This window comes from Schistocerca nitens, chromosome 3 (genome assembly GCF_023898315.1).
Source record: "Schistocerca nitens isolate TAMUIC-IGC-003100 chromosome 3, iqSchNite1.1, whole genome shotgun sequence".
Classification (NCBI taxonomy): domain Eukaryota; kingdom Metazoa; phylum Arthropoda; class Insecta; order Orthoptera; family Acrididae; genus Schistocerca; species Schistocerca nitens.
Window position 1 is genome coordinate 742,713,656 of NC_064616.1, and position 18,178 is coordinate 742,731,833.

The following is an 18,178-nucleotide window of genomic DNA, read 5'->3' on the forward strand; positions in this document are numbered from 1 at the left end:
TTGTAACTAATATTAATGAAGAATGCACAAACAATCAATAATTCTTTGTTGCACCCTTGTGTTAGTCAATGAGTTCAGATCAGATCCTTACAATGGTGCACCAAAATCAGAAGTTTAAGGATCTGACATTTTAGGTTGCATATAGTTTTGCCACAACTGTCATAGTACTGACAGGCCTACAGTTTTGAGCCATAACATCGCTTTTACTATAGGAAAGTAACTTCAAAATGTCTTAACTTCAATCTGTCATAGAAGCAAACTTGAGACTTCCTGTGTAAGATCTGTGACACATCCATTCTTCAACAGAGGCTGAGGATATGTAGAACAGGCAAAGTTTCTTCCATGACCACAGTAAAATTACTACAGACAGTCACAGTAATAAAGTGAGCATGAACACGCATGAATCAAACTTTTCTGATAAATTAATGAATATTGGCAGATGAAGTAAAATAACTTCCACAATACAAAGATGGTAAAGTTATTTAAACTTCACAAGCCCTCACTCTTGATGGAAAACCAAATCAGGTAACTGAAGAAAATATTACCTGTCTTAGTATTTCCATTTGTTAACGTTCCAAGCAAAACTAATGTCACTGCATAATCATTTACTACATGTAGGAGGTAATTATCTTTGATGACTGAAGCAAATTAATTTAAATGAGCATCAACTCACTCAATTACTGCTTCTATTATAGCTTAGTTTCTGAAACAGTGTTGTAATCAATAACTTACTTGTTTCTCTTCTGTGAGGGTTGGGTGACGTTTCATAATATTATCCATCAACGCTGCTGCAGAAAGACCTAAGCACTCAATATTGTCAATGTGAATTGCACTTTTTGACAACAGAGATCCCTTCTGATGTCCTTTTGGTGGCTCATAAAATTCATAATGTAATGTTGAACGTCCCTGTGAAACACCAAGTTCTTACAAACATGAGTCAAAACAGCACAGACAGTATAAACATAAATTATGACTACAAAATCTGTGAAGTAAATAAATGTGAAACATAATATATTTTGTATTTTGCTACCGATATAAATTTAGTCCTGACATACCTTCAATTGCACTATAATTGTGAGAGTAGCACTACCTGCAGACCTACCTAAGTTCACCAATAGTTCATGCACAAATTTTAATGAGACATGTTGTTTCCACGCATCCACATACAATTTAATTTAGCTGATCTCTCTTACTACACATCTGAGGTCAGTATGCATGCAACTTTCTATCAGTACATGTTACAAATGGTATGTATGTATGTGTGTACGTACGTACGTACGTACCACATCTCCTCCTAAACCACTACACAGTAATGAAATCCTAAACTCAGATTGGAATGTATACCGCAGAGACAGGCTGGACAGTGAACGGGGAGGCATGTTTATAGCGATAAGAAGTGCAATAGTATCGAAGGAAATTGACGGAGATACGAAATGTGAAATAATTTGGGTGAAGGTCACTGTTAAAGCAGGCTCAAACATGGTAATTGGATGTCTCTACAGGCCCCCGGGCTCAGCAGCTGTTGTGGCTGAGCACCTGAAGGATAATTTGGAAAATATTTCGAGTAGATTTCCCCACCATGTTATAGTTCTGGGTGGAGATTTTAATTTGCCGGATATAGACTAGGAGACTCAAACATTCATAAAGGGGTGGCAGGACAAAGAATCCAGTGAAATTTTTTTAAGTGCTTTATCTGAAAACTACCTTGAGCAGTTAAACAGAGAACCGAGTCGTGGCAATAACATATTAGACCTTCTGGTGACAAACAGATCCAAACTATTTGAAACAGTTAATGCAGAACAGGGAATCGCGATCATAAAGCGGTTACTGCATCGATGATTTCAGCTGTAAATAGAAATATTAGAAAAAGTAGGAAGATTTTTCTGCTTAGCAAAAGAGACATAAAGCAGATTACACAGTACCTGACGGCTCAACACAAAAGTTTTGTCTCAGGTACAGATAGTGTTGAGGATCAGTGGACAAAGTTCAAAACCATCGTACAATATGCGTTAGATGAGTATGTGCCAAGCAAGATCGTAAGAGATGGAAAAGAGCCAAAGTGGTACAACAACAGAGTTAGAAAACTGCTGTGAAAGCAAAGGGAACTTCACAGCAAACATAAACATAGCCAAAGCCTTGCAGAAAAAACAAAAATTACGTGAAGCGAAATGTAGTGTGAGGAGGGCTATGCGAGAGGCGTTCAACGAATTCGAAAGTAAAGTTCTATGTACTGACTTGGCGGAAAATCCTAAGAAATTTTGGTCTTATGTCAAACCGGTAGGTGGATCAAAACAAAATGTCCAGACACTCTGTGACCAAAATGGTACTGAAACAGAGGATGACAGACTAAATGCCGAAATACTAAATGTCTTTTCCCAAAGCTGTTTCACAGAGGAAGGCTGCACTGTAGTTCCTTCTCTAAACTGTCGCACAGATGACAAAATGGTAGATATCGAAATAGATGACAGAGGGATAGAGAAACAATTAAAATCGCTCAAAAGAGGAAAGGCCGCTGGACCTGATGGGATACCAGTTCGATTTTACACAGAGTATGCGAAGGAACTTGCCCCCCTTCTTGCAGTGATGTACCGTAGGTCTCTAGAAGAGCGTAGCATTCCAAAGGATTGGAAAAGGGCACAGGTCATCCCCGTTTTCAAGAAGGGATGTTGAACAGATGTGCTGAACTATAGACCTATATCTCTAACGTCGATCAGTTGTAGAATTTTGGAACACGTATTATGTTCGAGTATAATGACTTTTCTGGAGACTAGAAATCTACTCTGTAGGAATCAGCATGGGTTTCGAAAAAGGCGGTCGTGTGAAACCCAGCTCGCGCTATTCATCCACGAGACTCAGAGGGCCATAGACATGGGTTCACAGGTAGATGTCGTGTTTCTTGCCTTCCGCAAGGCGTTTGATACAGTTCCCCACAGTCTTTTAATGAACAAAGTAAGAGCATATGGACTATCAGACCAATTGTGTGATTGTATTGAAGAGTTCCTAGATAACAGAACGCAGCATGTCATTCTCAATGGAGAGAAGTCTTCCGAAGTAAGAGTGATTTCAGGTGTGCCGCAGGGGAGTGTCATAGGACCGTTGCTATTCACAATATACATAAATGACCTGGTGGATGACATCGGAAGTTCACTGAGGCTTTTTGCAGATGATGCTGTGGTGTATCGAGAGGTTGTAACAATGGGAAATTGTACTGAAATGCAGGAGGATCTGCAGCGAATTGACGCATGGTGCAGGGAATGGCAATTTAATCTCAATGTAGACAAGTGTAATGTGCTGCGAATACACAGAAAGATAGATCCCTTATCATTTAGCTACAAAATAGCACGTCAGCAACTGGAAGCAGTCAATTCCATAAATTATCTGGGAGTAGACATTAGAAGTGATTTAAAATGGAATGACCTTATAAAATCAATCGTCAGTAAAGTAAGGAAATGCAGTCCAAAAACAAAGGAAGTAGGTTACAGTACGCTTGTTCGCCCACTGCTTGAATACTGCTCACTGGTGTGGGATCCGTACCAGATACGGTTGATAGAAGAGATAGAGAAGATCCAACGGAGAGCAGCGCGCTTTGTTACAGGATCATTTAGCAATCACGAAAGCGTTACGGAGATGATAGATAAACTCCAGTGGAAGACTCCGCAGGAGAGACGCTCAGTAGCTCGGTACGGGCTTTAGTTAAAGTTTCGAGAACATACCTTCACCGAAGAGTCAAGCAGTATAGTGCTCCCTCCTACGTATACCTCACGAAGAGACCATGAGGATAAAATCAGAGAGATTAGAGCCCACACAGAAGCATACCGACAATCCTTCTTTCCACGAACAATACGAGACTGGAATAGAAGGGAGAACCGATTGAGGTACTCGAAGTATCCTCTGCCACACACCCTCAGGTGGCTTGCGGAGTATGGATGTGGATGTAGATGTAGACTAATTTCAACCGAACTCTGTACACATATCACTTACTGTCTGTAAATAATCAATGTGGGGAGTAAGAACCATCTACTTGTAAAAGGGGTGTAGGTGTGGGTGGAAATGAAGTGTATCCCATGAAGTTCAAATAACTATACTTTATTCAGACAATAGGTAAGAATGAGAGCACTTAGTGACTTGTAACCAACTTTTACAGTCATTTTCTCACTGACAATCCTCAGAAAATGATGAAAATTTATCTTTTTTTGTATTTTCAGTGTTCAAGCAGAAAACTACCATGTCAGGCATGACTTACTACTACTTTATTACAAACTGTATTTGTGATATTTTGTAAACAGTATTCATGTATACCCCCGAATATACCTGCAAAATAGTATCATTGTACTACACACTGCTCAGCAGATGTGATGTTGAACACTGAAATGCATGAAAAATAGCTACATCATGCACGACATTTAAATATTTTACTTCTTTGCTACTAACACTATTCACAACACATTTCACACACAACATCTACATATGCTGCTGAATGTACCTACAGAATTATATCTTTGTAGGGGACATACATGTAGTTAATGAAATGCATCGTTAAACATTGAGTTGTGTGAAAAAGAAACTACAGGATGAAATTCACTACAGCTACGGGTGAAATGTATGTCCAAACATGTGTAAAATATTTTTTAAATGTGTGAAATATTTTAAAATTACGCGAAATATGAGATGTGCATATATGGGCAAAGCCACAGGTAAAAAACTACTCCTAAACCCCTGGATCAATTTCAAACAAACTTGTCACACACGTTACTCGAGTTGCCCAATTGCAAAACCCATTAAATCAATTTTTTTTCCAATACCAACTTTTTTATACGTCAAAAGAGAGCATTTTGAGCTGCACAGTTTAGAACATAATATAACTGTCAGTAGCTGCTATTTCCATTATAAACATAATGCCAAAGTTTATCTGAAGTTTCAGACTCCCATTATATTCATGATGGCAGTAGTTCCACTAGACGTTGAATCCTGACAATACAGGACTGAAAATCGTTATATTCAGTGAATTTTTAATTTACTGAAAAGTCAAATTTCCTAAACTCATTGTTTCATTACTCCCATCAAACTGTATTTAGAATAAATTTTTAACGTTATATTAATTTCTCTTTTGAGGTAAAGACGACTATTTTTTTTTTTTTTTTAGCTTTCTGTATTTTATATTTTTCAAATTGGTTGACCTGTCAGGTTAGATTTTGGTGTAAATACATATTGAGTAACAGCTGGTTTGCTGGATTGAAAACAAATTATGTTCAAAAAGCAGTATCTTGAACCCCAGTGATAATGATGACATTCAGAAACTTTAGGAGCATTTACGAACTTTGATCAGAGGTACATGTTGGTGACTGGAAGATATCTCTTAAAGATGCCATGAAACTTCCTTCTGACTGCTCTTTCAGTTCACACCTTCAAAGATGATATTAATTAAAAAGAAAGGTCAGAGCACCATTACTATTGAAGAGGAACAAAGCCGTAACACATATGTGATGTGGTAAGAATATCTGCAAGAAGGGTAAATCCCAGATGGGAGTAAAACCAGCAGAGATATGCAGAAGTGTTATAGCAAAACCAGAAAAATATCGATGATGTAACAGCCCTTTTACAGGACCACCATGGGCCAGGCTGGATGAACATTAATGAATCTGTATTCTGGAAGAATATCTTCAAAACAGCAGTATGAAGTTGAACTGCGTGAAGAATCTGATGTTGGAGAGCTACCCGATGAGGCTGCAGACCAGATCAGCACTCAATGTAGAGAGTAGTTATCTAATAATGGTGGCTATTTTAATATAAAGTTTATCACAACTGTTCAAAACAGCTAATTAGGAGGTATGTACCATGTTATTCTTTCTAGTGGCCACTAATAATTTCGTAACAGGAATAAATATTCTGAAATATTTATGTTACTTTTCATTTGTACCTATTATTTTAAAACCACAACATTTCCAGAAACTGTTATGTCCATATTACAGTTCCAAAAGTCAGTATGTTCAAAGTAAAATATTTATTTCAAATAAAAATACTATGGTGTGATTTGTGAGAAGTATAAATACAAATCCAGAATACAAAAGAAAATTGTAATCAAGAATAACAATAAAACCCAGATAACAAGATTGACATTTTTTTCTTGTTAATGAAAACTTTTTACACAGAGATAATGGACTTTCGAAATGGTCAACTTACTTACTACACGAAAAGAAATATTGTGGGGATAAGAGTCAGCAACCACCTATTAAGGTGTGGGTGGTGACGTGTACAGAGAGAAATTTAAGAAGAGGAGACAGGCAGAGATGGGAGGGGTCAGGAAGAGACTGGGAGGGGGAGCGGGGGGGGGGGGGGGGGAGTGTCAGGAAGAAAGGGACGAAGATGGAGGGGGGGTCAGGAAGAAAGGGACAAAGATGGAGGGGGGTCAGGAAGAAAGGGACAAAGATGGAGGGGGGGGGGTCAGGAAGAAAGGGACAAAGATGGAGGGGGGGGTCAGGAAGAAAGGGACAAAAATGGAGGGGGGGTCAGGAAGAAAGGGACAAAGATGGAGGGGGGGGTGGCAGGAGGAGACAGGCAGGCAGAGAGAGAGAGAGAGAGAGAGAGAGAGAGAGAGAGAGAGAGAGAGAGAGAGAGAGAGCATTCACTTCTATTGACAGTAATTCACTTCTATTGACAGTAATTCACTTCTATTGACAGTAATTCACTTCTATTGACAGTAATTCACTTCAGTAGAGATGTGAGGTTGAGATAAAATTAGCAAAGCACTCATATTAATCAGTTGTGGAAGCACAACATTATCAAATATTAACTTCATTCCAACTGTTTGATTAATGTAAAGCATATATGCCATTAGTCACTTCTATGTGAAAACGATGAGCACGCAGCATAAAAAAGGAGCTCGGCAAAAGTCAGAGCAAAGCAAACATTTATTCTGATTTTAAGTATCTTCATTTTCATAAAATCGAAGTGGGTCAAGATGCTGCATGCTTCTGAACAGATTACAGGACTTGTTGCTTGTGCCTATGACAACAAATGGTGATAGCTTCTGTGCAATCCAGAGATGAACAGGGAGAAGAAAACCTTTCATTTATACATCATTGATGACTAGCTCTTCGTTTTTCATAACAAAGAAGAACAGATAAATTGTCTGCACTAAAAAGAACTTCAAACTTTGTAAATGAAATCCCTCAACTGACACTGGAAGAACATACAGACTGTCAGTTGAAGAGCTGCAAAAAGCCTCATATTATATTGGAAAAGAACATGTTGTTACATCAATTGTGTCATTATTACTTGGTAGAACTAGGTTATATCATTTACAAGAAATGCCAAATACATGATTTTTGACTAATAACATTTTTAGTCGATGACCATAACATCCTTCTTCTTGAAGATGAGTAAAAAATTATTCTTTGCAAGGTGCTCAGATAACAACACACAGTTAAATAGTAACAGCTACATCATTGTTTAATTAATAACATTGTACATTAATTAAATAATTAAAATTAATTAAATAAATAAAAAATAACATTAATATATCTGTAAAATGAAGGTATAATTAAGTAAATTATTCTTATTCTTTTTTAATCATGCATTGTTATGAGAAAGATAAATGTGAATTTAAGTCCTATAATTTTAATAGTGTATTAAGTAGATTGGCAGTAAATAAAAGATTATAATTTGACAGCATTATTTGCTTTTAGACACATCACATCTTACTAACAAGTCCAAAGCCCCACTAGATGCTACGCTTACAAGTAAAATAAAAATTTTAATATATTTCTAGCGGAAAACCACCATGGAACTTGGCACACACATTAACAAAAAAATGTACAAATAACATACTTTTTTCAAAACAAAAAATTCTGATTTCAAAATTTTCAAAATTAAAAAAATGAAACATCTAGGAAAATACAGCATTATAGTGGATATCATTGATTACCACACACTTTTAAAGCTTATAAGAAACTGAGTAAAGTGGTGCAAATTTTAGGTTTGTTAGTCAAATAGTTTTCAAGGTATGGTGATTTTAAGATTTAAAAATGTAACAAAAATTGCATAATTTTGGAAGTTTTAAAAATTAATAACTCAAAAATGGTGTAAGAAATTTTCATTTGGGATTTTTCATGCAAACAATTTTCTGTAAGTGCACAAAAAATTACCAAAATTATCAAAATCTGAGGTCTTATTACTTGGTAGAGAACATTCATTCATATGCAGGCAATCATTCAGATTTGGCACAACTTTGAAATATAGTAAGGTCCTGATCACATTCATTACTAAGCATTATGTGTTTAAAAGTTTCATCAGACTGAAATTGTGAAATACAACACAAGAAAATTAATCATAACAAGCATGTACATAATAATGTAATTATGCATCTTAGTATTCCATGTACAGAAATTTCCATTAGTTTCATACTTACATTAAAATCAAACTTTAGTACAAAGCTCACAGAAGTAATCACATAGACTAAATACAATACAAATCTCATCTCTTGTAGGCCTATTTGAAAATGTCGTCGTCTCCTCAAATACAACCAGTGCCAAACAGTGTGGTGATTAAGCTATGAAGGAAAGAAATGAATACCAGTAGGTGGCACCAGCATTAACCATGGAAAGCAGGTCTAAGAGCAAAATTTACAACCCACTATGCATTGTGATTAAGTACATGTCACTACCCCGTGAACAACTTCACAAAGATACATTTATGTTACTTTTATGGAGGGGAAGCTAATATGCTGACAACATGAAATGTGAATCGTTAGGTAGCATCACTAACAATGTTATGGAGAGAGTCATTAGTCAAAATTAGAACAGAAGACATATTTGGAACCAATAGCTGGTGTGGTACAATATGAACATAAAACTGCTGGAGATAAGGACTAAAATATAAGTTGTAAGGGAATAAGTTTACAACTGTCCTAAATAAGACATTACATAAGTATCACCAAATGCAGTCATATTACAAAAGCCTGACACAAATGACAACAGTATCATTTAGGTGAGCCCAGATTAGTGGCAACAACTTGGATAAAGAAGAACTCATATGATAAATGAGATTTTTGTCATTTCTTTTTAAACTTAATGGTTTAGTATTAGATTGTATAAGTGTTCAGCTGTTATCAGTTTACAACCATCACAAAATGAAATGTTACCCGAGTATGACCGACTGTAATCATCACAATAGTTTAACAAATAACAGGTGACATAATATAACCATCTAGGTAAGCCTGGATGAGTGGCAACAATTTGAAATAAAATAGAAATTAATATTACCATTTTTTTCTTTATTTTATATTAAAAAAATAAAAGTATATCATCAGAATGTATAACGATGCACATTTCATGCTGTCAGTATTATGAGTTTCTCCTCCATAAATGTAGCACAAATGTATCTTTGTCAGGCTGTTCACGAGATACCGACATGTACTTAATTGCAATGCACAGTAGTTTGTGAAGTGACACTCTGACTTGCTTTCCATGGTTAATGCTGGCACCACCTACTGGCCTTTATTTACTTCCTTGATCGCCACACTGTTTTGAACTGGTTCTATTCGAATAGACAACAGCACTGTCAAATATGCCTACACGAGATGAGATCTGTATAATATTCAGTCTGTGCGTTCACTTTTGTGAGCTTTGTACTAAAGTTTGATTTTAATGCAAATACAATACTAATGGAAATTTCTGTATATGGAATACCAAGATGCATACTTATGTTATGTAAACATTCACTATTGTTAATTTTCTTGTGCAGTTTATTCCCCACAGCTTCAATCTAATGATGAAATTTTGAAACGCATAATGCTTAATAAGGAATTGTGCAGTCAAGACCTTTCTATATTCTGAAGCTGTGCAAAATCTGAGGAGTCAAGAATCAGACAATTCGTTAATTTCACATGAACTGACACAGACAGAGAGGGGGGAGCCAGGAGGAGATGGACAAGGGGTCAGGAGGATGAGATGCACAGATATACTGAGGAGGAACAGATGGACTGACAAGGAGACCTTTTGGTCTTGTAAATTCAGTTTGAGATGAAACTTCACAGGTTAGTAGTATACCTCAAGGGTGTCCACTCATAGAAGTCTTAAAGTGCACTATCCAGAAAATTCTGAGAAAGAGGGCTCTGAAAAGTTTTAAGCGTAGCTCATACACACCTCTTCTACAGTCAGAAGTAACATTCAAGCATATAGGTGAAATAGCTCAGTCAGTGGCCTGCTAGAATGCCATATGGCCAGTCTGGGTTTGATCCTACCTCCAGGCTTTTTGTTTTCTTAATTGTTTTAAAGACTCACCCCATGTGGAGGGTGGGGGTGGGGAAATGGAGGCAATCAATTTCATAAATATGCAGCAATCGGTTCCTGTATGTATGATCATTTTGTCAAAGCCTGAGAGAATTATCAGCAACTGATTACATAGAATTTACAACAGCAGGATTTAGCAGCAGCACAACACTTTACAGATTTTGAATTGAAAGCTTCTGAGAGCTGGGTTGATAGATTCAAAAATAAGCATGAATTCATCAGTGGAAAGTGACAAGTTTTGTTTCAAGAAAAGAAACTGCAATAATTCAAGAAACTATGGCTGCTGCAGATACTTTTCTAACCCAGATGTTAAAAATTGATACTGAATTTCAACAAAGATTTTGGTATCAGCACTGACCAGACAGGTACTTATTGCAGGCTATTTAAAAATTCATTTTGCTCTCTACTTTTATGTTTCTCTGACAAAATACTTCCAATTTCATGTTTTTTTCTATTCAGGATGTTAGTATCAGTCAGTGTACAACAGGACTGGCCGTCAAAGGAAGCAAAACTATTTTCGTCAAAAGACACAATATGAATAAAGTGACGCATACATATACCACTCAATAAGCTCTCACTCTGGAAACATCCTACCTCTACGGACAGAACTGTATACTGACTTTCTCAACTGGTGTTTGAGGTCTTCCACGAGTCAAGAATGGTTTCTGTTAATTATTGACTCTTGGGGTGGACAAGCAAAGCCTGAATTATACAATGAAATCTTTCTCACAGAAATCACCAACATGTACAATTAAAGTGATTCCCCCAAAATGTACTCCACTTGTTCAATCGTGTGATATTTATTCTTATAGACAAGTTACACAGATCTTAATGAAAATAATAAATTCTCCTGAAGACTGAATACGATCAATAATCCATCATAGCTGTCATCAGTTTTTAAGGAAATTTTCCAATATGCCTAGTACAATTCCAGGCTTTCTGATGAAAGGAAGGTTTCAGGAATGTCAACAAAGTTGTTTTCCAATGTATCTTTCAAAAAAAATGTTGTTCCTGCAATCAGTCGTCCATAAATTGAGGCAAGATGCCAAAATATTTTTTTATTGTCAATGTTTTTATGACAATCATCATTCTGGTGCTTGTACATAAAATTGACAAACATGATATTGTAAAAAATTTACATAATTGGAACGCCACCTAGAATTTTGTGACAGTGGTAACTACTTTAACTCCATTAAAAATGTACTTGAAATTATTCAACTTTTTAAAAAGAAAATATTGATGAGTAATTCACATTTTAAGTAGCTGTGACAGCCATTTCATTTCACATACAAAATAAAAATACTTTTGGCCATTAAGTTTATTTAACAGTTATAATTTTTAGAACAATTAAGAAAACAAAATGAAACCATATCGGCAAGTAGGCAGGATCAAACCGGGATTGACTGCATGCCTGTCTAGCACGCTACTGACTGAGCTACCTCACTAATCTGCTGCCTTGCTACTTATGACCTGTATATGACATGTGTAGAGCTACATTTAAAAATTTAAGAGCGTTTTTTTTTTTTTTTAATTTTCTGGCTAGTGCACTTTCAGGACTTCTATGAGGGAACACCCATGAGGTATACTACTAACCTGTGAAGTCTCATCCCGACCTGAATTTCTGAGACCGGAAGGTCCCCTTGTGAGAGAAGGGGTAGAAGGAGGTGGACAGAGTTGGGGAGCAGAGGAGATGGACTAATAGCCCTGGATTAAATGTACACCCGGAAATACCAGGTGCAGTTAAATTTTTATATTTCTCAATGGATGCTTATTGCAGGCTGGTCAGTTCAGTTACTGCGAGGTCTATAGCTCATGTTCACCATTTTCGATGTGATGGCTGCACAAATCAGTTAACTTTCCAAGTAGCTGTCATCAATTTCCAGTGAGTTGAAAATGTTTGTCTTTCTGCATTTTGTAATACAGCAAAGTATTAACAACCCATTCAAACTGCATTATTTTGATGTTATCCATTCAATGGCCTGTCATACAAGCACTATTTCTGAACAATTCCCATTTATACATTGGTGGGTTTCTCCATATGAACTGATCTACTCAAATTCTTCGTAAAAACATATATAGCTAGCCTCTGATAATCATCTCTTAAATATCGAATAGGTTACAAAGCCACCTGCTTTCACTGAAGCTACTCAGTCATGACAATGAAAGCTTCTTATCGAATCAAATATATTGCCACTACTACCTTCATGTCTCAACATCACAAAAAATGCTCCTGAAATTATCTGAAAGACTACATCACAATAATGGGTGAATAGATGAAATGATATTTAACTTACCCCAAGAAACATATTTCGACAGCTTTGTGCAATACTAACTCCTTCATCATACGCACACCAACTCTGAAATACAAACAAACAGTAACTCGCACAGAACACAACTGCATAAAAAAGAAATTAACAGCAGAAGTTGACTAAAACACGGAATTGTCTGATAAGAGACATCCTGTGACACCAAGGAATCATTTTTTTAATGTGGGGAAGTGTGGCTAGAGGTGAGCAAGATTTTACTATAGTAAGCAGGTTCAAATGGGTGTAAAGCAGCAGCAATTATGCAGAGATGAAGAATCTTGCACATGATAGACTAGCATGGAGATCTGCATGAAACCAGTCTTGGGACCAAAAAAGTTAACAACAGAAGATATGAACTGTCTTCAGTCATCACTAAATTTATAAAAGACCCACTAGCAGAAACATGAAGAGTGAAATAAGGAATGACTACTACACTAAATAGATAATCACCTAAATCACTAATTAACTTCAAGCAATATTCACTTCTCCACTCAAATGATGACTGGTCACCTATCAGAATTGTACACAGCCACATTCTGCTTTTCCACAAAACTTCCTAGATGATTAAAACTGTGTGCCGGACTGGGATTCAAGTCCAGAACCTTTGAATTTTGAGAGAAAATGCTCTATTGATTAAGTTGTCGAGGCATGATTCATGACCTACCTTTGCAACTTTACTTTCTTCAGTACCTCAAACCTCCCCTGACAGTAGTGAAGACATAAGAGAGGGTAGCAAACCTTACATGAACAGCGCTGCCAGTAGAGCATTTGCCCACATAAAGCAAAGGCTCCAGATTTAAATCCCACAGTTTTAATCTAGCACAAAGTTTCAAAACAGAATAAAGAGATTAAAAACTCATTCTGGAGCTTTTACACCACCACCACCACCACCACCACCACCACCACCACCACCACCACGTTGAAACACTGCTTTGAACTTCATATATCTGAGCTCTACAATAAACACAAGTAAGAGTGCGAGGCAACCAGAGTCTTCCAAATGCACCTGAAAAGCTACAGGCCTTCAACATTTTTTTTTAAGAAGAGGTAGGCAGTTAATGATAGAAGTCTATGCAATGATCCAATAAAAACGGGAGCCTAATGTGCTATCTAAAATGAATTGTAGAGTGGAAGACAAGGATTGGATCACATTGCTCAGATTGTGGAGGAACATGTTCACATTAATTATTAAGATAGGAGTTCAATGTTACAAAATAGTTGGAAGTCTGCATCAATCCATAAGTATTGTACACATGAATATCTGTTATTTCTATTTACAGCTGTAGTCTCAATCGGAGCCAGTTAAGGTCATGGTGATGTTTCTCTATTGCTCATAGGTTGATAACTCATCAGTTTTGCAGTTCCAATGACATGATAGTTTCACATTATCAGTGAATGGTAAAAAAAAAGAGGCAATGTATTACTAGTGCTGAAATTGAAATTATCCTTTTCTCACTCACTCAAAAGTTTGACATTGTTTTAATAGTTAAAATGAACATTGTGATGACAGATTCATCTGTAGTAAGGCCGGGCTGTAGGTGGTGGTGGTAGTAGCTTTATTCATCAGTATATCTCTTTTTACAAGGATATATGACATGTCAAAGTATTTATAAGTTTAGACAAATTTAAAATAAGCTAATTCATATACACACGTATTTACAGACGTCCAGTTAGAGACAATCATTAGATTTCCTCCTGGTATAAAATACTTTTTTTTTTTACAAATAACTTATTAAATAATGTAATGGCACACTCTTCACTCATATCTCACTATCAGTCACTGCGCACACTCTACGCACATTGTTTCATAACACACACACACACACACACACACACACACACACACACACACACACACACACACACACACACACACTGGTGATCTCTGGGTCATTTTCTGTACCGCAACTTCCCAATTACTATCCAAAAACTGAGTCAGCATCCCTCCATAACAAGTGAGATGTTGAGCTCAGAAAGAGGTGTTAGTATTGTGCTATGCATAGCTTGGGGTTAAGTATTTCCAGAAAGGAAACAAGAAGGGAAAAAAACAAGGTGAAGGTGTTATGTGGAATTTTGGATGTTTTGTAATCATTATTATTATTATTTATTTGTATAACATTTTTTTATCAAACCCCTACTCTGTTTTATCTAAGTAATCCTTCAATGTACAAAATTTATTAAATAACAGGTACTTTTTAGCTGCTTTTTTAAATAAGTGTATTTTTGAAATTTCTTTAATCTCTTTTGGTAATCTGTTGTACAGTTTTATTCCTTTGTAGAAAATGCTGTTTTGCGTTTTACATTTATTTTTTCTTGGTAAATGTGAGTTTAGTCTATCTCTTGTTGCATGGTCATGGACAGAGTTGTTTGTGCAGTAATTAATGTTATTTTTGATGTGTACAACTGACTGGTAAATGTATTCACAGGGGCAGTCAAAATCCCCCAGTGTTTTGAACAGATCTTAACAATGAGCTTAACTGGTGTTTTCGGTTATTCTTATGGCTCTTTTCTGGAGTTTGAAAATTGTGTTCATATTTTGTGCGTTTGTTTCCCAAAAAAGAATGCCATAGCTAAGAACTGAGTGTACATATGAATAATATGTAACTAAAGACACTGCATGTTACCCACTGATGATAGGATTCTAAGGGTGTAACATGCTGATGACATTCTGTTTGCAAGTACCTTTGTGTGTTCACACCACTTCAACTGAGAATCAATTCCTAGAAATTTTGCATTTGTTACACAGTCTATAAAGGTGCCATCTACATTTAAATTAACATTGTCATTTTTCCTCTTCAAACCGAAATTCATGGCATTAGTTTTCTTTATGTTCAATGTCAATTTATTGCTTATTGACCAATCAAACATCCTTGAGAGTTTCATTTGCTTTCTCGGCAAGGAGTTCTAGTTTTCTCAGTGACTATAATACTGCTGTCATCAGCGACTAGAATTTTTTCACTATGAGTAACACTGGTGGGGAAGCCATTAATGTATATCAGGAACAGTATTGGTCCTAATATGCTACCTTGCATAGCCGCTATATTAATATATTTTGGTTCTGATAAGCATTTTACTAAACGTTTAGATCTATTTGAAGTATGTGTTATCTCTAATCTTTGTACCCTGTCTGCTATGTATGATCCAAACCAGTCATTAGCTACCCTTCTTATTCCTAATGCTTCCAATTCATTTAATAGAATCTTGTGGTCAACTGAATCAACAGCATTAGAAAGATACCAAAATATGCCTGTGACACACTCATCTTTATCAAGAGCATCGAGTACAACTTTTGTGAATCCTACTATGGCTGACTCCGTATTTTTTCCACTTCGGAAACCAAACTGTGATTCACTTAAAAGATTGTATTTATTCAGGTAATTCATTAATCTGTCTTTCATAATTGCTTCTATTATTTTTGAGAATGGTGACAGCAGGGAAATGGGTTGGCAATTTTCTATGTCTTCTGCATTACCTTTCCTAAGCAAAGGTACAACTCTTGCCTGTTTTAACTGCTCTGGAAATGTCCCTGATGTGAAGGATTCATTTATTATATTTGTTAAGAGGCCTTGTATAATCCTTATGCACTGTTTCAGTACACACACACTAGTACTTCATCTAAACCTACTGAATTTATTTACAGGTGTTATGTTTGTTCTGGGGAATTTTTGCTGTAACTTCTCTGCAATACTTGAAAAATGCTCTTTTACATATTTTGCTAAGTGTTGTGGATCATTTATTGCCTTATCCCCCTCCCTGAGTGGTATGTTATTCTGCATTCATTTGCCTCTCCCCATTTCCTTTTTTATAACATCCCACACTGCTTTGCTTTTATTCTCTGCATTATATATTATTTTGTCATTAAATGACTCTTTTGCAGCAATCAGCATCTTCCTATATATCTTTTTGTATCTATGATAGAAATTTCAGAATTCTGGATCATTGTGAATCTTTTTCATGGAACTGAGGTGTTTAAGTATTTGGGAGGACTTCTTAGTACCTGCTGCTATCCATCTGTTTTTGTGAGATGTTGACACAGACATGCATACTTTTGTAAATGCCTTTTCAAAGTTCAATTTAAACAATGTGGAGAATTTAAAGAATTTAATATTTACATTGGTTTCCTTATACACTTCATCCCAGCTTTGTTTTTCTAGTTCTTTTGTAAAATCTTTTATTTTCATTTCTGACTGATGTTTGTAGGCTTTTAGTTTAGAGAATGATTCGATGCCTGATTTTACTGTTGTTATTTGATAGAGATGTCTGATAGAGAACTTTTACAGCTACATCACATTTTTCCCTGTCCATATTTGTGGCCACAAGGTCAATTACTGATGCAATCATTGTAGTAACCCTTGTTTCACTACTGACCAATAGGGACATGCCATAACTTTGAAGGATGTTTATGAAGGTGCTGCTGGATTCATTTATGATATTACTGTTGATGTTAATGTCCCCACACAGAATTATGTTTATGTTTGTATTTGAGACTACCTAGAACTTCTGTTAATTTATTGGAGGTTGTAAGGTGACAATTTGGTTGAGAGATGACAAAGCCAATGAATGTGTCATGTAAAAAGAAGATTTGTCTCAGAATGAAGGTTGTAGTAAGACTAATCTGTGGCATAACCCGAAGTATACATTAGGTTGGAAGGTGGTAATATGGTTGAGAGTTGGTGAAGCCACAGAAATGTGGTACAACAGGAATCCGAAGTACATTTACTAAAGCATTCACATGGGTATTCAGAAGATAGTCAACTATCACAAATTATGTAAATTATATCCCCATAGGTCCTTATTTTGACTATCTTATGTGCCACATTTATTTTGCTTACTATCAGGATTATTTTGTTAACTCTTGCAAATATAATTGTTTTTTTTCTGAATAAGTAGCAGATTTCAGTCTTATGTCATGAGAATGTGACAACATTCCTTTGTATCTCCCTATGAAACACATCATTTGCCCACTTCTCCTTACTGGCTACATAGAATCAGCAGCTGAAACACACACTTTTGTTTCTATCATACTTCACAGGAAGCACTGACTACATTGCTGTACTAAACATTTGAGTAGCAGGGTCACGATTTAGACTTTTACCATGTACAAACACTGGTACATAATGTTTCATAAAAACTAATAAGTAATAGACTTTACTTACCTCAGCCAAGCGACTCAGTCTAGCTAACAAGGATTTCTTTTTATCAGCACTCAAGCGTGTAATGAAATTGCTTCTTTTACTGAACATATATAACAAATTTAGAACAGCAAGCACAACACCCATGTTGCATGATGTTAAGAGTGAGATTAAGTGTTCCACTGAGTTGTATAGGTGCCGTGAAAAGGAGTGTTCTATCAATAATGTTGTAAAATTCAACACTCTCAGTAACAACTGTCTTTCCTGAAACAAAAGAAGTATGAAGATCCCTTTGTCAGCATCACTATCAAATTCACAATGGCATGAAGTTTGTTTTAATCTCTTGCACTTGCCTAATTTCATTTCCATTATTTTGTACTTCAGTTCACACTCAATATTCAGAAAATCAATCAAGTTGTCACAAGAATAGCTTAAAATGCAAAATACAATA

General features: G+C 36.0%; 1 protein-coding gene across 1 annotated transcript in view; it reads right to left on the bottom strand.

Annotated features, from left to right (window-relative positions):
• Positions 1 to 18,178, bottom strand: part of LOC126248719 (E3 ubiquitin-protein ligase HUWE1-like) — a 454,581-nt gene that overhangs the window by 335,791 nt on the left and 100,612 nt on the right. Inside the window, exons 4-6 of the mRNA XM_049950025.1 lie at positions 17,752 to 17,991; positions 12,584 to 12,646; positions 733 to 906 (exon numbers count right to left, since the gene is read on the bottom strand). Coding sequence (XP_049805982.1) covers positions 733 to 906; positions 12,584 to 12,646; positions 17,752 to 17,991 — 477 coding nt within the window. The remainder of the gene's footprint in view (positions 1 to 732; positions 907 to 12,583; positions 12,647 to 17,751; positions 17,992 to 18,178) is intronic.